General features: G+C 41.4%; 1 protein-coding gene across 2 annotated transcripts in view; it reads right to left on the bottom strand.

Annotated features, from left to right (window-relative positions):
- Positions 1-23,530, bottom strand: part of TSPAN14 (tetraspanin 14) — a 39,878-nt gene extending 16,348 nt beyond the window's left edge. Inside the window, exons 1-3 of one of the 2 annotated variants that reach the window (XM_032695171.1) lie at positions 23,512-23,530; positions 8,201-8,298; positions 1,151-1,201 (exon numbers count right to left, since the gene is read on the bottom strand). In XM_032695171.1, coding sequence (XP_032551062.1) covers positions 1,151-1,201; positions 8,201-8,281 — 132 coding nt within the window. In that variant the 5' untranslated portion in view covers positions 8,282-8,298; positions 23,512-23,530. Of the gene's footprint in view, positions 1-1,150; positions 1,202-8,200; positions 8,300-22,801; positions 22,917-23,511 lie in introns of those variants that run through there. The other variant, XM_032695170.1, reaches the window with a different exon arrangement.
- Between the last annotated feature and the right edge of the window lie 465 nt (positions 23,531-23,995).

Here is a 23,995-nt window from a genome sequence, read left to right as displayed (position 1 = left end):
AAAGTCAATTTGACAAATGGGGGTAAGTTGTGAGATATTAATTTCCAACCACACAGATCCCACGTGCTTGTCTACAAAACAGAAAAGGTCTGAACATGAGAGAATACAAATTCAAGACAAGTTTAACACCCTCTCTAAAGGGTTGGAAAGAAAATCCTTTTTTTTTGTGTATATGGAGATAGGCTGCTTACTATATATCAATGATAACACTAATCTAGTTGTGAGAATGAGTGCATGCACATAGGGAGGGGGGAGAAGGAGAATAAATACCTCAGAATTAAGTTCATCACAAAACACTTCCCCTTCCAAAAAGCAGTGGAATCCCAGAACCTCTCTATTTGTGGACAGCTGCTGTGTGTAAACACTTCAATTAAGGAAATGCAAACACTGGGATGGTAATTGAAGTCTTACTAAGCAGCACAACTGAACAGTGAGAGCATCAGCCCTCCACTGCTAATTAGATGTAGGTTAGTCAGTCTCCAAGTAATTGTCACTTTTTCCTAATGCTTACAGTCATATTAAAGCCTTGCTTTTAAATTCCTTCAAGGGGTTGAACCATACCATACTTCTTCCATTCTCTTCTCTTTTAACAGGAGAACTCTGTAGGGTACATGTCTGCATTGACTTCCTTTGATTCAGGGAGTTATTCAGCTAGGAGAAACTTTTGTCACAAATAACAGTGTTATTCAGCTAGATCAGGTTCCCCTAGTTTTGTTCCTCTACATGGAAACATCATCACTTAAGCACTCTATGGGGAGTAAAGTGGACAACAGATGGCCATAAGACTGGGATCATCTTTCTGAAGTATTTCAAAGACGCACATTTGGATTTTCTTAGTGGGTTTTTTAACATAAAGTGATATCTCTTACATTCCTCACACTATTTCTTGTTTGTAATAAAAAGAGGTGGGTAGAAAAGTATATTTCAGAAACCATGGTCTTTAAAGAGAACCAGTTCATAAAGATTAAAAAAGCTCTAAATGTCAAGGGCCACAGCTTAACACCAGATCAGACACAAGAACAAAATTCCAACTAAATTCGGTTTAGGTCATTTGGACACGGTCCTAAGCTCAGCTGCTTCCTGAAGAAGCAGCTTTACTAGAGCCGGAGAGGGTAGCCACCAAAATAAGACCAGTCATTTCTATCCTTACCTTTTCACTCCATGCCCACAGACCAGCTGCAAGGAAGGCCACCCCAGCTAGCTGGAAAAAAAAAAAATAAAGAAAAAAAAATTAGATATACTAATCAACCACATTCTCAGAACACCTAGCCAGTAGCACTGTTGTTTAAGTAAAACAAATTTTGCCTGCAGTCTCAGACAACAGTAATAGGACATTCCTCCCCATGAGTCAATCTGTTGCAAAAATGATTTAAAGGATTATGCATGTTATAAGCTACTTCTTAAAAAGCATTTCACTTTGATTCTTCAAGATCACTCAAGAAGCACATGGTACTAAACTGACAATTCCACACAATACCGTGCAGGTGGGAGTGACGCTCGTCCCAATGACTTGCTCTAAAACATTTGCCTACACACTGATGAAGATGTCAGAGTATTTAATGCATTTTGAAGTTATTCTCTAGTCATTTTACAGTACCAATTCCAGCAGTAGTCATGTTTGAATCCTTGTAACTTCTCAGTGTCAAGGCTCACTACATTAGCCTCTTCTCTGATTAGATACTTTGTCTTCTGAATCCTTGTCTTGTTTAAGCTCTTTTGAAACAAGACACATTAACAGCCCATTCATTTACTATCAATAAGCAACATACAAATTCTATACCAATTCAAATGTTTGTGTAATAAACATTTCTGAATCATATTCATCCAAATTAAGCAAGAGTCCCTCATTCTAATCTTTTATTCCCTTTCTTCCATTTTCAGGCAGTTTGTCTTTAATACCCAATATGAATAATCAAACTAAAATAACCTCTCTACAATCTCAGGGCAGCTGCTCCTCATTTCTTAAAATGGCATTCTACCCAGCTATGTCAGCAGGGACCTTATCCCTCCCTGAAACTACCTGAAAGGAGGTTGTAGTGAGGTGGGTATCAGTCTCCTCCCAGGTAACAAGTGACAGAACAAGAGGAAATGGCCTCAGGTTGCATCAGCTGAGGTTTAGGTTGGATATTAGGAAACATCTTCCCTGAAAGGGTTATCAAGCATTGGAGCAAGCTGCCCAGGGAAGTGCTTTAGTTACCATTCCTAGACACATTTAAAAGACAGGTAGAAGTGACACTCAGGGACACAGTTTACAGGTTCATTAATGGTTGAACTCTATCTTAAAAGGTCTTTTCCAACCTAAATGATTCTAATAATTCTGTAGAAAGGACTTAGAGGTTGCTTCCCCCCTGCCAAGCTTTACACACACTGACAAGAAAATCCCAACAACTGAAAAACCCTTTGGAAAAGAAGCTCTTTCCTCTAGGAAATGCAGCACCTCCCTTGAACTAAATGGGCATCATGGGCAGTTCCCCATGGCGCAGGCAAGAAGCAAAAATAGAACCCTCTTACAGTCACACAAGAAAATGTACAGATTTTAAGTACTGCTGGGTTCATGGCCTGCCTGCCCTAAGCTGCACTCAGGGCAAGTGAGGTCGTTCTGGGTTTACTCTGGTGGGGGAAGCAGGGGAAAGGAAAGCCAAAAAGGCTGCAAGAGTCATTTCTGTCATTCTGTAAGAATTACTCAAATTATGTTAGACAATTCTGTCTAGGCAGGAACTATTATATGTCATATTTTAGGACTTAAACACACAGATTAACCAACCCAAGCCACTACTAATACACAGAGTCAGAACTGGACAAAGCAGTGTTAAATATCCAGATCTTACTTAACAAGCAACAGCACAATGACTACTCACCTCAGACTCTGAATAAACCAAGAACATTTAAACTGATGATTTGGATCATACAACAATATTGAAAATAGTATTAAAAGCCACATCGATATAAACAGAATATTAACCCAGATTAATCCTAAATCTTAGCAAAAGAAGGGAAAAAGAGTCAATAATCAAACTTGTATGTTATTAAGTCGCACATTGCATGTAATTGATGCATCCTTCATCCTTTTCATTCCAAATGTTTCAGGAATGCTGGGAGACAGATGAAGACAGCTGGTATAATTTGCAGTAATCAAGGTAAATTACACAGCAGACAATTGAATCTTTGGGAAATTTTTCCACAGAAAGGAGAGGGAAAAAGAATTGGGAAAACACATTTTCCACTCTATATACAAATTAAGGGTACTGTAACACTAGTATTGTGCTATTGAATATATAAATAGGGTGTTCTCTTCAGACTGTCTTTCATTATAATTATCCCCTTAATTAAACTGTAGTAGATTCTTAAGTAGATTTTTCATTAGCATGTTTTATTCTCACCTCTGAAAATAAAACACTGCTCTTATGTTTTTATAGTGTTCAGTTTCACAAAACTATACTATTTTTGCAAAATTATTTCCATGAGCACCTATGCAAACTGTCTGCAGGTTAAAAAAGAGTTTATCAGAAGAAAAATAAACTTTGTCTCATAGAATCAATGTGGATAAATCTAAAACTTAATTCAGCTAAGACAAGTAATTCATACTTTTCACTAGAAGCAGCCAAACCACATACATTAAGTTCTTTTAGCAAAAACCAGTGAAATATGATGTAGTTGCAGAAGAAACAAAGCCATCAGCCACTACAGTGACAGGTGCAATCACCAAGACAAGCAATTTGCAAGGAAGTAAAATAGTTATTTAACCAAATGAAATCTCTTTGCTTTAAAGACTACGTGCAAAATACTTTAAAGTGTTTCATTGAAGACTACTGTAAAACACACCATGATGATAAAATCCCCTCAGAAGTAAGCACAATTAAACATGCCAAGAGTTCTACAGAGAATTAGCACCAGGAAAATTCCCTCTCTAACACTCTTGCACAGCATTCAAGTGACTTATGAGGCAAATCTGGGAACTGATCCTGCCTCATCTGAAGGAAAAGTTCTAACCTTCTTCAGCTCACTGAGCAAAATGGCTACATGAATGGAAGAACAGGCAGCTGAGAAGTTGCAAGGCCAAAAAAAAAAATCATTCCCAAGGTGAGAGTAAGCAAGTCAGCTACTTCAAGAGAGCAGCATCTTGAAATTTGCCTTTCACCAAAATCTGAATGACACGTAGGAAAGAACAAACTGGGCTACTCAACTCACTACTGTGCCAGAGAGTCATTTAAGCCATGAAAGGTTAGATGGAAACACAATTGTGCCCCTTTAAAAGAAACTAAACCAGTAGTTACCAGCATTTGGTCATTTCCTGCTTTGGAAATGAAAAATTAACATATTGAATCAAGCTGTATGCTCTGCTCAGATGTACAGCAGTGACACCAATGCACAGACACTGCTCGAGATCATGTTTAAGCTTTATCCATTCCCACTCAAACTCTGAATTCCTTTGACTGCCTCTAAGTCTGATTAGGAGTAATAGGAATGCATTCCTATTACACTCAGTTTTTGTAATCACAAAGTATTACTTCCCCACTCCCTGGACAATTCTATTTTACATTGTAGCTCCACCCGTGCAATCACCACCCTACAGTCCTTCCTTCCTATCCTTGTGTCTTCCTAGACTCTTCCTCTCAGGGTCAGGAAACCACCTGGTGGTGGATTCTTTCCTCTTCCTGGCACAGTCTTGCTGTTTCAGATGTTCCTGAAAAACAACATAGACTCCAAAAGCCAGAAAATCTTATGCTAGCCTGGGTCTTCTCTTATTTTTCAGAAAATTAACTCTGAATTTTTTCCCAGAACCGAAGAGAACTTTTGCCCTTCATCATTATTTTCAGGGCAAAATGCCACATCCATAGCATGAATGAAAAGTACTATTTTTGTCTCCAACAACCCTTAAGAATCACACACAAAGCTACAGACCATTAGAAGATAAATCAAGATGACAGCAGCTAACAGCTATTTGATCCTCTCCTCTCAATTCATCTGACACAGTGACCTCACATGCAACTTTAAAAGGCCTTGCACATGCAATCCTTCACAAGCCCCGGATGAAGTGTCATTCTTGGACTGTCCAAAAAAAAAAAACCTTCACCTGGAGACAAAGCAGGAAGCACCAGAGACAGGTGTTGAGGTACTGCCTTTTATTCCCTGGGCTTTTCCCAGTTCGGGCTGGAAGGCATATAGCAGTGCTGCACCCTGAGAGAGGGCACCCTGCACTCCCCCTGGGCTCAGATGTCCACCTCCTGCCTCCTTCCCTGCACCAGGGCTTTCACAGAAGGACTCACTCCACTGCAAAATGACTCAGAACAGAAAGGTGCCAAAACCAAGCTCTTTACCTGGTATTACTGCAGTCTTTAAGCTTCACTATGACAAATGAAGCTTTTTTTTTGGGGGGGGGGGGGAAGAAACCAAAAAAAAAAAAAAAAAAAAAAAAAAGGCTTTCAAACACAAAAGGAGGTCCAGCCTTGTTATCTTGCTCTCTTGCAGGGCTATCTTAATGGCTGCAGTATGGCCTTATCACTACTCATTAAAACAAGTGTACTTGGACAAGTTAAGTCTTAAGAGCACGCTTAAAAAGCAAGATGAAAATAAAGTAATCACACATCGAAATCATGCCTAAGAATACAGAGCCTTCCTATGACCTCCATTCCCTTTCTTACAAGAATGAAGAATAGGGAAGTGATATTACAAGCCAGTTGCACACAACTAAGTAGAAGTCATTGGACTTGAACTTTCAATTCCCAAATCGTCCATATGAAAAAAAAAAACTTCAAAAGAAGACTTTTAGATTTCTACATTTCTAAAGGCTGATTAAACTGTAAGCTTTCCATTATTAGTCATATTTGCCCTCTGAGTCCAATATTTTGTTTCACTCCAATCTATGTGAACTGTATTTGAAGTGCTGAAGTAACCACTCACTGAAAAGTGTAAAAATTCTGGAAGTTACAACATCACCACATGCTTTAACTTTTTAAAGTTTATACAGTCACTGATAGTATCTTCAAAGCTACAATGGAAAAGTCAACAGGCACCTTTAGTAAGTATGACAGAAGAACAAATGTAACTTTTTATTTACATGCACATTACCTGGCTTGCACATAAATTGTGCACCTTGACACAGGTGAGCTGTAACAGCTTATACAGGCAAAAGCCTGTCTGCACATTTATCCATATATCATCCCTCATACCCCTATAGAACAGCCACCCTCACTAACACAAATGCTCACGAAACAAGCTCCCACAAGTACCTGCCCTGCAACCCAAGAAAAGTGAATCAAGATTAACATTCCCTCCTTAAGTGCTGCTTTTGAGTTATGGTTACATTTCCCCTTTTGATTTTGTAGTCCTTCAGTTCTATTAAGGTACAGAGATTTACTTTGTTTTACAAATGGTGGATTTGTCCAATTAAAGACATTGTTAGACTAGTCATCCCAGCCAGTTTTTGTATGTTCCTGAATCCTTGTGTCAGCTAAATGATTCATGCATTGCCTACAGGAGTGTCTGCTCTCCCACTCTACATTTACATAGCTTGTTCCACAACTGAAGGTGCCAAAATCTTATCAAAAGAGCTGTAGTTACACACCATTAACTAGGACAGCCTGATAATGTCTCAGCAGAAGCCTCAGACCATTTGTTGAGAAAGCTACCAAGACTACATCTGTCAGTTCAGAAAACCAATTAATCCAGCCAATAGATCAGCTGAAACACACAAGTTATATTGCAAATTCTCCTCAATCCATTTGCATCTCTTTAAAATTTTTTCTTTAACAAATAGAAAAATCCTTAGATCTTTGTCATTAATTTCAAGAGACCACAGTAAAAAGGAAATGTAAGAGTGTAATGACAGCAGAAAATAAAGAACATCGAGACAAAATTCATTCCTGTGAACAATCAGAGGCAAATTCATGACAGTCTTCTCACTAAACATAAAAAAATTCCATTTTTAAAAGGTTGTTTACCCATCAGAAACAGTCATAGACACTACTTCATGAGACATGCACTAGAAAAAAAGCAGAGGTCTAGAACAATCACAAGGCATCCTTTTCCCACATATCCCTCCCCTGCTGCTTGAACCAGACCAGCATGACAAGTATTACTTCTCACTACACCACACTCCACTACAGGCACATGGAGTTGGACAACACAGAAGAAAAACAACTACAGAGCTGGTGGCCTTTAAGCATATGATTTCTGACCTGTTGATGGGCATCCTCAATTGAAATGTGGAAAATATCATCCTGAGGAACGTTTGCACTATGCAATATTGTGGCCATTTGACCATTAATGGAACAAGTTTCTACACAAGCCAAGCATCTCTTCTGTCCTGTTATCCCCACAAGGATAACTCCCCTGGGGCTTAATTGTACGGTATTATGTTAAAACACTGCACTAGTAAGCAAGAGGTGGTGACAAGTAGCAAAAAGTTCTCTGGTTTTCAACAATGATACTGCTAGTGAACAAGTCACTGTATTTGCACTTTTCCACGACTACCCATGCCTCTCCACGGATTCAGATGCAAACTCTTAACATTTGACTTCTGAGTTCCAAAAAGAATTGTCAAGTTTATCTGAACTGCATCCTCCCCTTCCCCTCACAGACATGTTAACCATTTCTAGTGCAATGCTATGTACTAACCTTTGAATAATCTTCTTTTCCAAGGTAGTCTGGTCCTCCAGTGACCTTGACAACCATACACATCTGAAACCCTACATTTGCTTTTGTACCTTTTCACAATCCTAAATAAACATTATAGGCAGGTTACTCTATAGCTAAGTATTTCAAGACTGTATCAGACAATTCTGCTGCCCACAGAGTAAGCAGTGTGCTGCCCACATGTAAGGTCTTGACTACACTGTAATGCCAACTGTTTACACATCTCTGGGGCAGCTCCTTTATTCTCTTCTGTGTAGCATATTTACAGCTACACCACCCAAAAAAGATCAAAGATCATCTGAAAAGAGATGTTGTAATAGACTTCTTTTAACAGGAAAGCAACTTAACATGGATAACATGCATACTGATTCCTCACAGTTTCAATAATAATTAATTCCTCACATGGGATAGGCTTCTTCAATTCCAAAACACCTGGCATATACTATCCATCAGTTCACTGCTTTCAGGTAAATATTTCAGCTTGTTCTCTCTAACAGAGGAATGAAGTTAATAAAACTGATAATAAAACTAATAAACTATTTCAGTCTCTACATTTCATACTCACCCAAAAGACAATGTTGTAACTGAAGAGCAAGTATTTGTACCAACAGCTGACTTCTGCATTAGAGTATCGGTAATAGTGCATCTTCTATAGCACAGCGTCTGCAAAGAAGAGAAGAAATGAGAATAATTACAGTGAAAGACTTCAAGAATTTTTTCCAAATCTCTCTTGACAAGGGACTACAGTAACCTGTACCATATGCCATTCAGAGGTATTTTAAAAATCAGCTCACTGACCCTCAATTCCCTTTAATTACTTTATTTACTTAATATTACTTATTTAATTGCTTAATAATCCTATCTTTAAGTACCCTTATGTGATAACAGGGAGGGATCACTCAGAAAGCAAACCAGCTATACAGTTAGCCTAGGAAGATCTCCATCAGCAAGCTGACATTCATTCACTTTCTCACTCCTTCAAAACCATTTTACTTAGAGATGACTGCTCAATGCAAAAGTGCCTGAACACACTGTGGATTGCACATCCAGCAACACAGCTAGCAGGGTGTTGGAAGTGGTTACATGGAATCCCTCAGCATCTACAGATTGCTAAATACAACAGGCAGTTGTACCTGGTCCATTCCATGCCTTATGTTTCTTTACCAAATCATATCCTGTAAGAGGTTTTATTCTCAAGAACAAAAGCCCCCCCACTCAACAGCCGATCTGCTCTGCAGAGTTTTGCTTCCTTACGTACACTAGAGATAAGGTTCAACTGCAACTGTTGCTCCAATATTTCCAAGAACTACAGCTTTTCAGAGTATCATAACTAAACCACCTCTGCAGAAATGCCATGCATAAGAAAACAGAGGACAAGCTGTGAAATTGAGAGCCAGAGTAAGGAAGGCAAAGCACTCGCAAAGCACTCACACAGCCCTCGCATCCTGAGCTGAGCACTGCCCATGACACACAAGTTCCACAATTCAACCCTCCATTCATTTGAGGTAAATGTCACTGAAAGACTTGCAAGTGGAAGGAAGCAAGGATGGAGAATTTATTGTAACAACTCATAACTAATAAAAAGTATTGTGCCCAGCTGGACATTAACAGATAACATGCAAAAAAATCAAGCCTACCCAGCAAAGCCTGAAATCAAGCACCATGGAATGCAAAACTCATAGTTGTGGATGTGGTGAACTAGTTTGCTTTTTTTTTTTAAGAAAGTAATCTGCACCTTAGTATAAAAGACGATCCCACCAAAAGAAAGAAGTAAATCTGGATTGAATTCCATTTAATCCAGTAAACAGCTTGCTTTATCTTTTAAGTGAAATACCAATTGTTTTCTACAATTATGAAGTACTACCATCAGCATCTTACTGAAGGAGCTTAGTTTTTGAAATCTCAACACAAATATTTCAAGCTATGCCTTAAAACTTTTTTCCCCCCCGAAGTTAAAACCACACACATACAGATCAAGGACACAAAAGAGGTCTCCAGTCCACAAGATTACGAACACAGATCCCTAACAGACTTTGATTTTCCTTCCAGAGGTCTTTTCATGCCAGGTTTGGCTTACATCTGGAATCCCATTGAGAGTCCCTCCTTGGTCCAGACACATCCCTCATCCCTCTACAAGTCCAGTCAGAAAGTTTCTTTGTTGCTCAACCAAATTAAAATTGTTTTCAGAAATACAAAGACAATGTAGAAAAATCTAAGGAGGGTACATTTTAGTAGAATACTCCACAGCCTTAAGTAGCTATGAGGAAAAAAAAAACACTGGAAAATAATGTGAGCTGGCATAACCAAGTAAGGCTGCACGATTTGTGGATTGAGAGTAATTTCTGGTGGTTTTTTAAGCTAAAATGGCCTGCACATGCATAAGAGGAATTTTCAGACCCTACTGCAAGTTGGTAATTATTATACAAGTCATACTGATCCACTTGGCATGAAGTAGATTAATTTATATATAACAAAGGCAAACAACACCTAAGTAGCCTTCATGCATCTACTATCAGTGCAGGTTGCTTAATATATATCACCCACAGGCAACTCTAGATTAGTGCATCTGAACAGACAAGTAACAACAGAAAAAAATCATTAAGAGAAGAAATTCTTCCTCCTGATGATTGACGAGAAGGAGTAAAACTGAATTAAGTCAGAATTCAAACATCTTTTCCTCACTAGCCCCAGTAAAGGTTTCAGAGAAAAAAAGAGTCTGGAGAAAAGTAAGTGATTTATTGCACATTGTTACAGAAACAGTACCTGTAAAATTTTACAGGCTAGAGAGTGTGAACAATCACCATTAATACTTGAACCTTAAGCCTTAGTTACTTATCTTTTCAACCCATTCAACATCACAGACATTTAGGAACCTTACTAATATGGATCACAGCAAAGAACACTTATTTAAGCACCACTCCCCTGACACACTTACCTAAGACTGCAGGTGAGAGAATACAAGAGAAGGAAAAAATATTTGGTTCTCAAGTTCATTCCCCTTTCTAGCTCCAAATGGCAATTCATATTTCAACAATCAATACTCATACACTTGTCCAACTCAATAAGTATGATTGCCTGGGGAAGAGTGGAAAAAGAGGGTACAAAAGCAGAATCCCACTAATCTGAGCAGAGTCCAAGACTCCATTTGCATGAGTATAATCCTGTATTACAGCAATACACTGGCTGCCAGTGCAAAGATTCTCCAGATGCAGGCACACTAAGGCCTCCATTATTGTTCTGCCTCCCTCCCTGCGAAAATTAGGAACCTGGTAGAAGACAGGAGCAGCAACTGTAAAATGAACACACTAATAGTCAGAAGTACTGCTTTTGCTGCTGCTACCTTTAGAAAAGAGGAGACAGCAGGTGGCATTCAGCTAGCACATCATTAAATTCCATAAAAATGGGGTTCTACTAGATAAAGAGGCTTAAAATATAATCTGTGCTTGCAAAACAGCAAGCACATCATTTCAGGACCTAAAATGCAAGCGTTGTTTGAAGATTCTTTTTGTTAGGTCACCCTCCCTGGCATTGGGACTTACATTCAACTGCTCAAGACCCAGATTCAGTGAAACTATTCACAGGAATAAGAGCATCAGAAGTACCCTTATTGATAAGCACTACTCCCAGCTACCTCATTGTTTTGACCAGCAGCTTGCAAGACATTTCTCCCCACTTCTTCAAACACTAGTAATATGTCCCAGTCAATATCAATCACAGTATTTTAACAGAATGAAAAAGTAAAATGCTTTTTTAACATAAACACTTCTTGTTAATACTCTGAGATGAAACGAGGGGATTGTATTACCAGTATTAGCAAGAGGCTGTCCTATAACTGCACGTGGCTCCCCAGACTCATATTACCTTCTGAAACACCAGCCTACCTTAAGAGCTGATTTGACTTACTCTTTTTGCTTACCCTCATCAGAACTGACAGACCACTGAACAGCATATGGCTGGTATGGGAGTGATATAATACATCTGAAGTACAGGGATACCTGACTTTTTCCCCAAACACTACAAACAGACCAAGCAATCCACTCAAGGCCACACAGCCACCTTCCCCGTGTTTATGCCAAAAGCAGTCATGTTTCCCAAAGTAGGAGGCATCTGTTACTGGGCTAGAAATCTGCTACATTCATTTAGCTCACATCACTGGCTACATAACTATGCTTAGGCAATACTACAAAACACTTGGAAGATTGAAGTAGTATGTGGGCAGCACAGACTAATAACGCTCTCTACTGTATTTCAGACAAAGCAAGTCACACTGGGTCAGCTGACAGTTATCACCCACTCACAGCAACAAGAATTTCTAAAAATTAAATGCAGAGTACTGCTGCTTTGGTAGAATACAAAACTTTGTGTTCACAGCTTTAGCGAGGAGGGAAAAAATGTAGTCATTCATCAAGAGGCTACTACCATTTACAAAGCATTCCTACACCCACTATTCCACTCTTACCTTCAAAATGCTACAGCAGTGATACTCCTAATGTATATACTTTAACTCCCCTAAAACAGAAGATCTGATCTATTAACTAATCTAATGTGAACATGCAGAGAAATCCTCATAGATAAGATGTCAAATCTAGAACAACTGAAGCAAATCTCTTTTCTAAATCTAGGACCACAAATTCTTTTAATCCTCAGGAGGCATTAACTGTATAAGGCAGACTTAAGTCATGCTGAAGTTCCAAGTTCAGCCAGTGCTACCACCATATGTAGAGTCCTGATCCTCCTCCCTGCCCCTCCTAAAATCCACAATCATTAATCAACCTACTCAGTGGAGCAAACAATCACACAGCAAACCATACAGCAAATCTTCACATCAATTCTGTGATCTTGTACCATGCATCAAGAAGCAAAGAGTTTTAAGCCTTCCAACCTACCTTGCCAGAGCATAGACAAAAGCCAATGTGGGTGCAGTCAGGAGGTGGAAGGACAAGGATGGGAAGGCAAAAGCAGTGGTAGATGAGTGTGCTCATGGAAATGCAGCACCTCTACAATGCCAGCCTACACCAGCACCACAGGTTGCACCACACTTGAAGCCAAAATGCTAAAGTGGATGAAGCTGGGGGAACGGGCAGAACTGAGGCAAGAGAAAACAAAAAAATTTCACTTGGCAACCTGTTGACTCCTCCACCATTCTTCACCAATACAAAGCATCAAATCTAAGTGAAGCTTGTGAAGCAAATGAACAAAGTCAAAAGAAAAACACACTGAGGAGCAAGAGCTTCTAAAATACAGAAAGAGATGCACTTTGGTCTGACTTGTTTTGATATGACTCCTTAATTCCATTAATCCATCAACACCAAATCTATATCAAAAAGCATCAATTCATTCAAGCCATGGTGCCATTAAAAATAACTCTCATTCTTTGAAGGTGCTCAATCCTTAGAAGTTTTTGTGAAGTTGAAAGAAGACCTTATCCCTGACCAGGAATAATTAAGAGATATTCTTAGGATCTTCTGAAAACTGGAATAACAAATAGACTGCTCTTTCCACATTCTAGCGAGAAGCTGATCAGCAAAGGTCATGTTCAGTACAACGTCTGGGTGCTGGGCATAAATCTTCACTGTAGGGACTGAACTGGTACAGCAAAAAGGCAAGACAAACTGACAGGACTGGGAGCTCTTACAGGCTAATCTGTTCCTGGAAACAGAGACAGTCCTGCTGATGACTCAGTAACTCCTGGTAAACATGTGTCATTTTGCAGTTTTGTCTCCAAGGAACTCAAACTGGAGTCTCACAAAGAAAAGACAAGCTTCTCTTAAGGAATACAATTATAGTGTATTTACTTCTGCTGCAGCCCAGATGAGCAGAGAAATATTTGCTCATTCTTAGAGGAAAGCTGAGGATTAATCAACAAAAGAGTGGTTTTTTAACCTGAAAGACTCAGGATGCAAGACAGATATCCTTAATAGGTTTTACCTGAAAAATAACAGCAGATAGCAGATCTCAGAATTCAATGGAAAACGTGACCAAAGTCAGACAAAATTCTTAAGACATCATCATTTGGGGCCCTTCCTTTGTAGAGAAGTCAAGACTCAAAGTCCTCAGTATTTGAAGAATATTTCAAGCACAAGTTGCTCCAGTGCAAACTCTACATCGCTCAGAGCAGAACGAATCCCCTACAAATGGGAACGGTTTCAAGATTCAATGATGAGCTTTCATTCACTACAGCTCAAACTACAATTTATGAAAACTTTTAAGAAACATATACCAGCATTCCCAAACCAATGAAGCAGCAACTCAAAAGAGCCCAATTCCAGCTCCCTATATAACTCACACTGAAGTTATGCTGTGCTTTTGACCAAGTCACTGGTTTTATGCAGATGAGTTGCATATGAAATACATGTAAGCACTCTGAACTCAGAGTAACATTCAGAATCTAGACACTGGAAATTCTGAGAAATAAGCTACATGCACATCAAGAACCTCTTCTAAACTGCCCACTCAACTAACATCACCAGTACTTTGGCATAAAAGCTCTACATTGCAAAACCATAAATCAAGGAGTTACTCAAACTATGATTCATGGAATATTTTCAGCTCCACTTGATTTCTTAAACAAAACTACACTACATGAAGACTTGAAAACGGCAAGAGAATTCAGGACTGCTCCCATAGCAATTAAAAAGCTGTGACAGAGGACAACAGCAGTTCTAAGAATTTCACTTTTCACTGTTCTTCCTACAGAAGCTCCCAAAAGACATTGTTGGTTGGCCTTGCTTTCACATGCACAAGTATTTATTTCTATATTCACATGTAGTAGTATTATTATTCGGCCAAAAATGCTACCACTAATGTTAAAAAAAAAAAAAATCCACAAAGCAAAAACAGTTCCACAGATTCCACATTTTCATTTCTACAAACTGGTCAGAATGAAAGTTAATGACACTGCAAGTATTGACCATGTAAATTTAAAATGCAAATATTTTTAGTAATTGACTAAATAATTCAAGAACTTACTTAGGCACAGATCAAATATCCACTAAATTTTAGTGGGTTTGTGCTAGTTCTGCTCCCCTGAGCTAAGTAGTTAGTACTACTTAGGTAGTAGTACTAACTACTAACAAAGTAGTTAGTAGACAGATAAGATACTACCTGCCCCAACACAGAGTAATGCTTGGCAAAGGCACCAACTAAAAGCCATGGATATCTCACCTAGCTCAAGGAAAATCTGCTTAAAGTAGTTGACTGCAAATAGACTGCATATGCCTTATTTTGACTTAAAGCAGGAGACAGCTGTAGGAAACAGGAAACAGAGAAAAGGAAGTGTTACATGTAAGCCTCATCTAAAAGCCAGTAATTTTCCAAACATGAGCAGAACACAGCAGAAGATAGACGAATCCTTTTGTAAGCTACCCACCTCTTTACTAATCTTTAAGAACTGCAGACAACAGCAGGAGCACAGGACATAGGGTCTTCATTGACCTTATCCTCAAAAGCACTAGTGGATAAACCTCTGGAGATAAAGCTCAGTCAGGTTACACGAGAGTAAGTGAAAACAACACTAAACACTGTCACTACAGTTCAATAAATGTCTCATTAACATCTTGGAAAAGTTTAGAAAAATATTTCATGTGTATGAAAATTTTCTTGAATAAAGCTATTGACCAGTTTAACCTGAATAGGACCTTGCCTGGGCTGTAACTTATTTAGTACACACAACAAGCCAGAAGCTATGTTTTCCCTTTTACTTTGCAGAAAGTTCAGGTACTGTGAAACACACAGAAGTGTGTCAGTTATTCTGACCAGGAGTTTATTCACTTCAGGAAGCAAAACCTGTTAGAACAAGTAGCCAGAATAATCTTAGCTGATCCAAACTCCTCAGCTGTTTTCTACTACCTCTTATGAGAGCACATATATACCCACTGCCTATAACATCAACAGTAGCAAGGCAAAACTCAGCCTTAAAGAAAGCATGTAATTTGACTTTTTTTTGCCTTCCAACAGAAGGTTTTGGAACCCTCACAAAGCAAACATCTTATTTGAGGAGCCAGAATTTCCAGTTTGGCGAATAACTTTATTTCTATTTGGTGACTGAGGAATAATTTTATTTCTATTCAGTAACAGTAACCGAACCTATTCCATACACTGCTCCCTCCCCATAGACCAAAAGGTTTCTAGAACAAAATGCTCCCTCCATTTGCTACAGCACTTTATATCACAAAAAAATAAGTCACAACTTAGAGGACAAAAGACAGGAAGACACTAACTTTTTTTGCTGGCAAATACACTCTTTCTTCAGAGAACATCCTAAACTTCTATACATATCGTGGCTTTTCTCCATTTCCAGGAATGCCACTTGTTCAATCTCCAGTTACATTTTCTTCAAAAGGGATATATCTTCATTTTCTTTTTTCATAAGAAGAAAAACAAGAGACTGATTATAGCAATATACAATAAAGAAGTGATGACCATATAATTTGCTTTGGGTTTTGTTGTTTGTTTTCTTGAAAACATTCCTTGCTTTGGATATAATGTGCAGTCTGTCCACATCCACACCATATTTCTTAGCCTTCACACTGTATGTTCCTATATATATTTATATATTATATAAATAAATACATATATATTGCATATAATAAAATAGGTGTTTATTTTAACAGTGTAAACCAACTCAAGGTATCTCTTAGTTAAAAAAAGAATTCCGGTGTTGACATCTGATCTCCTGTAAAATTAGCATGCTAAGAAATGACTGCGTGTATCTGTATAATACTAGTTACATCCTCCACTTGTTCTGGTCAAACAATGCTGATTCCATGTCATGGAAACATGATGTGGAGTTCAATCCATGAAGCCTCAGGTTTTTTTCCCCCCTCCCACCCCAACTAACAGGACCTATGCTTTCAAACACCAGAGGAACACTCATGCCAAGTGAGGCACCCTCCCAATACCAGGGGATGCTACTTATTGGGGGAATGGGGTGTTAACATATGTAGGGTTTGGGGACCATACTCTAAGCTTGCCTTTGCTGCCCTCCACCTCCACCAGCTGCATTCACAACACAACCAGAACAACCTTGCTTTACTTGCCGAGAAGGAAAATCACCAGCCTAAAGGCCACAAGAGAAAATGTCTCTTTGCAGCCACGTAGACAGCTCAACAACCATGTAATTAGTCTCTCCACTGACTTTCTGGTAAAGAAACACACTTGTGTAACTTTCAGAAGTCAACTAGCAGATAAGCCTCCAACGTAGCACCAGAAAACACAGAAGATGTGATAGAACAGCATTCACTGATAGAACAGCCTCAGGATCATAACCACTGCCAGCTCCTCGGCAGACTATGTATCTCAGCCCAAATACACAGCAACAAGCTAAAGCTTCAGGAGATACTGCAAATAGGTTTTTCAGAGCACTCTGCACATGCTACCACAACACAAGGAAAAGATTAAAAAGACAAAGACCACAGCGGCTTCAGGCCAAGCCCATGCTTGAACAGTTCCAGCCCTTCCCCCAAGAGTCAGTGCTCTGGCAGGTCGTGAGAAACCCTCCACTGTCTTGCCCAAAGACTCTGCATCCGCCCCTGGGGAAGGAGGAAAAACAGGCTTTCCACCTCTTAAGATTATGCCAAGAACAACACTGTGCCATTTAGAGATCAGGGCAGCAAAGGCTGTGAAGGGACACAGTCAGTGTTCCCTCCACTGCAGACCTCAGCCTCTGCAACAGCTTAACAGCAAACAGCAGCAGTGTTAGAAGGTGAAGAGGTTAGACACAAACATGTCCTAACCTGTGCCTTCCTGATGGAAAAAAAGTGATAACACAGGAACTGCCATCTCAACAGACTGACAGCATGATTGGTTACACGAGCACCACAGCTCAGAGAAAATAAAAAACAAAACACAACAACCCAGAGTTGAAAAACACATTCCCTTCTCACTTGCCCCAGCTGGACAAGTTCTTTCAGTTGAACACTCTCCTGCTTTGCAGAAGCAGACCAATGCTACGACCACTTTGTCAAAATACCCTTTGCAACCTCAGCACACTGTACACTTTGCAAAGAAAGCTACCTTGTTGTGTTCCAAGAGTCATCTCACTAATTGCCTTCCATTAGTTTCAAGTCAGACAACTTTTTCAATGAACCTTCCTCCTCAGCAGGTTCGCCACACAGACAAACCAAAGTAACTTAGTTCTCAGGGCAGGGTAGAAAGCTTTGCTGTTTTGTACCCTTTGCTATATATAGCTACACCACTGCAGGCATATTTCACACAACATTCAGCACTTCCCTGAGCACCATTTAATAACAAATTGTTGAGGGAAAAGCAGTGTGCATCAAAAGAATCAGCTCCATATCCTGGCAGTCAGAAGGCTGTTGTCACATAGTGACACAAGTCTAACATCTCAGGTGTCTTTCTTCAGATGCAAGTTACTTGATGCTATTCCTTCTGTTTTCTATTCCAGGAGTGTCTGGGTGTCTGTCAGTGAACATATTTCAGCACTCATTTTATACCCCAAAGCAAGAGTAGACAGCTTAGCCAAGCAGAACAAATGACCTTTTTTAAAATATTAAAATTCACAGCATTCAGCTGTCTCTGAATACTCTGCTTCATCCTGTTGCTGCAAGTGCAGCAACTTGAACCTGCCTTTGTTAACTCCAGATCCATCAATTATTTAGAGAAAACACCTTTCCCGAGAGACTTAAGTATCAATTATTTAGTTTTTGAGCAGGAAATAAAAACCTTAAAAGAGGAAAAAAAGCTTTCTGGAAAGGGCTGCTGGGTCACGTGAACACATTTGGGGCTGTACACTAGCAACCTGCCTGAAACAGAATGAAAAAGCCAAAATAAAACAACCCATAAAGCCAAAAGCTCACAGGCACACACAAGCTCATCAAGTGACTGAGCCAGTTAGTGCCAAAGAGCCCCAGCTACACCAGGGGGCTTCAGTACAGTTCTTCACAAGGAAGACCCTTATCCATTTGGTATAAATGACTGTTCTCTAGACTGGGACTGTAAACCAGAGGAAGCTCTTTTGTACTACTAGGATAACATTCAACAATGCTTACTGCAAAGATCAAGGGGAAGTAAAGCCTCTGTTTATTACACTCTTGCCTTTCACACTCAGGTTCAAATTAAGGATGAAGACAAGCCTAAGATTTTCAGCTTTTGCAGACTTCTAAAGACAAGGATACAGAGACAGCTCTCAGAAGAAACATGTAAGTAGGCACTCTGGGTAAGACCAGGAATTCTTTCACTCCCACGTATCATTTATGAGCTGTACTACAATGAAAACGATAAAACACTGTTGCTTTGCTCCCAAAGAGTTGAAGAAAGACAGGAAACACTGAAGCAAAACAAGTGGTGGTCCACCCTGCCAAACAGGGGCCAAGGCACACTTTGAACCAGAAAGGAAAGTAAACTTATTTTTAAATCCTCCTAAGAGCCCTGCATTTCAGTATAGTTCCTCTTGGTGCCAGCATACTTTATTTTCATTTGCTAAAAGTTTTCTGCACAAGTGATAACAGAATTCACATGTGAATAATCAAGCAGAACGATGCTTCTCTCTGAAAGGTTCAATTCCAAGATTTATGTCAGACTGGTCAAAAAGGTCAGCAAAAGCCTGGCCATTCAAGGCGGTGGTTTCAACTGCAAACATCACAATCCCTTATATAGCCAATATTTGAGGATCATCACTTTCTGCAGGTTAAACCCGTTGCTGTTATCCTCATCTGTGACATGCCTAAAAATAGAATTTACCCAACAATGATTTTTCAGCTTGCTGACCATACTGAAAGCAGATTTTGTTCAGTCATCCAGAATAAAGAGAAGTTGTTTTACAATGCAAAAAAAATTTCAAATGCAAGACATTCAACTATATTTAAGTAATAAATTATAACTGCTTTTAAAATTAAGTCATCTGAGCCTAGACACTTCAGCCCCTCCCTTTCTTCTTTGACTGCTAAATTAAAATCAGGTCTCCGTATACTTGGGAGGACACAAACTATTAAACTTTAAGATCCACACATATCTAACCTTGATAAGCTTTAGTTTGATTATCTCTGACATTGTTCTTAACCTTTATCAGATGCTGCTGCCTGAGCAGGACCCAAAGGGTCAAGGAGAAGGATCGTGTTCCTGCCCAAGCTGTGCCAAGGGCTGGAAGGCAGTGTCCGTACTTTCACACAAGATACCAACACTACAGCTTTAGAAGAGCCTTAGATTTTAGGACTGTGCAATACTAGTGAGGAAGATGCATGACCATCCTTTGGACATACAACCAGAAGCCATCTGGAAAAGGACCTCTTCTTAATTCTCTTTTGGCAATAGCCAGCAGCATTTACTGTTTAAAGGTCTAATTTACTTTATCTGAGGTACTTCAGCTTAAAGCAGCATGAGAACCATAGCATGTTCATGAGTTCTGCGAACTGCAGCCCTCCTAGCCTGAAATGCACCATGGATGCCAAAACACAAGAGCTCGTTCTACCAAAAACAGGAAGTTTTGCCCCAGGTAGTCACAGTGAAAAGCAGCAAGGCACAGAGAGCCCATAAGTGAAGTGCATCTGAAACCCACACACTTTTCCATACCCCACCCAGGTGGAAGTTTTTGTAAAAGCAGAAAACTACATGAAGGGAGGACCTGTGGAAGAGTTTGGACAATAGCTCTGTGAACTCCACTTCCCCTCACATGCACTCCAATGAGAATTCTAAACAAACACGGTGAGATTAAAACAAGAGTTTAATTTATTCACACTGATCAGTGCTCAAACTGTGCCATACCTAATCCACAATAAGAAACTTGATAGAAGACTATGAGAATTAACTGTAGGAGTTTGTCAGCAGAAAATTACCCTCCTTTTTTTTCTAAGCAGCCATTTACAGGTAATGGCCAACTAGTAGCCCCCCACCAAAGCTTTATTAACTAATATAAATATCCTCTAAAAAAAGTCAGGTCAGCCTCAAAACAAAGCAATAGAAGAGATAAATATTCCTCAGTTATTTGTTAGAAGTTAGCATACAACTTAAACTTCATCATCCAGATATGATTAAATTCATAAGACACCATGTCAACAATCTTCTTGCTACATCTGAGAGCAAAAAGTTACATCTTCAATAACAGTGTCCCAATTAAACAGTATTTTAGGGGTCCGAGCGAGGTCTTTTTATGCCCCTTTCATTAAGTATTAGAAGGCCTAAGGCCAGCAAAACTCAGACCAGAGCACACCCCCTTTCAGTCCTGTTAGGTATGTTACCTGTGTGAGGGCTCCTGCACAGACACTGCTCCTAACCAAAGATCATACTACTTCTTTCTTTTCTGCCACCCTCTCGCTCCCTTGCAAGGAGGAAGAGAGGACAGGAAAGAGGTTTTAAACAGGAAAACACCATAGGACTGATTTTTCTACAATGCACTAAATGTCAGGCAAAGCTTGTGCCCAGAAATAAGACTCGATTAAGACTGATTTGGGGACTGGAGATAATGCTTCTACACAGAGGAAGCTACAAAGGAAGTTAACTGGATCAACTTACACAAAATAAAAATCGCATAGAGCACACACCAGCCAGAAAAGCAATTTTCCATGATTGCAGTTTAGAGCTAGACTCCGCCTTTAGCAAGTCCATCTGTGCACAAGATCAACAAAAACAAAACAAAACGCCAAATACGTAATTTACTTGCATGTTGGAAGTATATTTATGACAGTGCTGAAAAAACAAACTTTTGGGAAGCTATTCCTAAAAACTGTTGTTTCAGTGGCATTACCATTTTGAACACGACAATCTTCTAAGGACAGGCAACAACACTACATTCTCTCCCCACTTTCCAAGAATAGAGCTAAAAGGATATAAATCACACCCTAAAAGTAATTTCTTCAAGTGTCATTAACCAGAGGATAAAGAACCAACACAAATGTCCCGGATTCTTTAAAAATCCAAAACAAAAAACAAGAAAAAACAAACTAAAACCAACACACAAACAGAAAACAAAACCTGCAAGTTCGTTTCCCCCACAGCTCACTTCTACTTGACACTAATGACTAGACTTGAATTCCCACCTGAGCCCTTCTCTATGCACACAATTCTTCTGTCAAGCAAACAGTACTAGTACCTCAATCTTCCACACCCAAGTACCTAAAATGCTTCACATTTATCGTGAGTATAAAGCGTCTCAGGAAGTTATAAGAGCACATGAGTACTGGCCAGAAAGGAGACCATCACACCAGGGAGCACTCATGAACAACATATACCCTTGTACACTTCTATTCCCTAGAAACTGCTTTCCAGAGCTCTAGGTCACAAGCTTTATGTCCCTATAAAAAAAAAAAACAAATCCCCAAGCAAACAAAAAAGCAATGCTGGAAAAATCTTGTCCTGACAGTTATCTTAAAATATCCTGTCCACCACCACCACCACCTTTGAAGATCTACTGAGGAAGGGGAAAAAAAAAACCAAACAAGTAACTTCTTCTACGGCATGGGTTTGGTTTTTTTTTGGGGGGGGGGATATTTATTTATTTATTCATTCATTCAGATAGTCCCAAAATGAAACCGCCCTATTTACACGGCAGGTAAAGCGCCGGCTGAAACTGACCCGGCCGTGGAGCATCACCTGCGGCTGCCGCCGCGCTCCACGGCCGGGCCTCTTTCAGCAGGCGGCTCAAAGGGGGTCAGAGAAGTCCCTCACTATCATAGCTTATAGCTGAATAAGTTTAAAATCATTTAAAAAATTAAGTGACGGGCCTCAATCCTCGCCCCCGCCGCGCTCCCCAGTAACAGCCATGTCTGGGCTGAGGGCAGGGTCTGGCAGCAGCCGGTGCGACGGAGGAGAACGGAGCGGGCAAACTGCGGCTGCGGAACCCAGAAAGGCTTTTTGGTGTTGTTTCGGTTTTAAATTTTTCTCCCTCGTGGCACCTCAACGAAACAACTTAGGGTGAACTCCCAGAGGAAGCCTCGCCCGGCCTCTCCGGCTTCCTTTAATGGACAAGGACAATGGCAGGGGCTCGCCATAGCCCCGCGCTGCCGGGAAACTTGGGAAGCCGGAGGGCTGCTGCCCGCCTGGATCAGGGGCCGCCAGCCCCCCGGGGATGCTGCAGGGGAGAGACGTGCCTCGGGAAGGGGAGGTCAAAATGCGGGTGCTTAAAGACGGAGGCAGAAAGGGGCACTCCGGACAGCGAGTCCCCGCGGACAGACGGCCGAGGGGACGCCCGGGCGGGGCGGGCAGGCACTCACCGGGGGCAGCAGCCTGCTCGCTAAGTCGCGCCGAGCTGGGCGGAGGGCGAGGCGGCGGTCGGCGTACCCGGGGTCCCTGTGCTGCCTCGGCTAGTCCATGGACACGGCGGCGCTCCCGGGCCCTCCTCCCGCGTCAGCTGCGCCAGGCGTGCCCGCCGGCCGTGCCCCTGCGCCGAGCCGAGCCCCGCCGCGCCCCCGCCGGGCCCGAGGCAGCGCGGAAATGCTCGCCCGGCGCCGGCCACGCCCGCTCCCGCACGCAGCCGCGCTGCACACAAAGGGGCCGTGCAGGAAAGCCCAGCTCTCGCTCCGAGCCCCTGCGCTCCCGCCGCTTCGCCTGCTATGATTCTCCCCGCAGCCGTCCCGCGAGCACCCCCGGCCCCGGGCAGAGCCTGCGGGCAGCGGCCCCCACCCCACAGCAGCGGCCGTCCCTGACGGTCCCTCCCCTGCAGCCCGGGGAGAGCGCGGCCGCTGAGCGGGGCCCGCGGCTTTGTTAGGTTAGACCCGTGCCGGGGCCGGGATGGCCGCGTTCCCCCACCACCACCACCCACGCCGGCCCTGCGGAAGGGTCTCAGCCCAGCTCGCCTCGGCTGAGGGAGCCCGGCATAGCCCTGCCCTGAGCGGCGCCTCTCACCCCCCCAGGGCTTTGGGGCATGAACCAGCATGTCAGGGACGGGCACATGCTGGGTACTACTGCAGGCACGGCCGAGCTTACCTGGGAAGCCAGAAGGCGAAGGAAAAAAAAAAAATAAAACGATCCCGAAGAGTATTTTGAGTCTTCAGAGTTTTATGTCCCAAGAGTTTTATGTTTCTCGTTAAAGGCGCTGGGAAGAGAGGAGGGAGGGGAAGGAAGGGCTGAGCTGTTAAAACCCATGTGCTGAGCAAGTGATAGCTCACACCTGCGGCAGCCACCACCTGGCAGCTGGGAAATGCCCCCCTTCCTGCCTAGCTTGGCTCCCAACCTCCTTACAGTGCTTCTGCTCCCGTTCTGTACCTTGCGATCTCTCTAGGCACCTCCGTTCCCTTCCTCACATGCGGAGCAAAACTAATTTCTTCAGTGCCTCGCTAACTATGAAAATACGCTTGGGTTCAGGAAGGCAAGGCCAAGGGAGGGAGTGCAGCACCACGGAAGTTTTTACGGCCGCCTCACGTACTATGCACTTCCTTCTCCTGCTCCAGCCTTTGGACTTGGGGAATTC

Source organism: Chiroxiphia lanceolata, chromosome 8 (assembly GCF_009829145.1).
Source record: "Chiroxiphia lanceolata isolate bChiLan1 chromosome 8, bChiLan1.pri, whole genome shotgun sequence".
Classification (NCBI taxonomy): domain Eukaryota; kingdom Metazoa; phylum Chordata; class Aves; order Passeriformes; family Pipridae; genus Chiroxiphia; species Chiroxiphia lanceolata.
The sequence above is the reverse complement of the archived record's forward strand: the minus strand, read 5'-3'. Positions and strand labels throughout refer to the sequence as shown.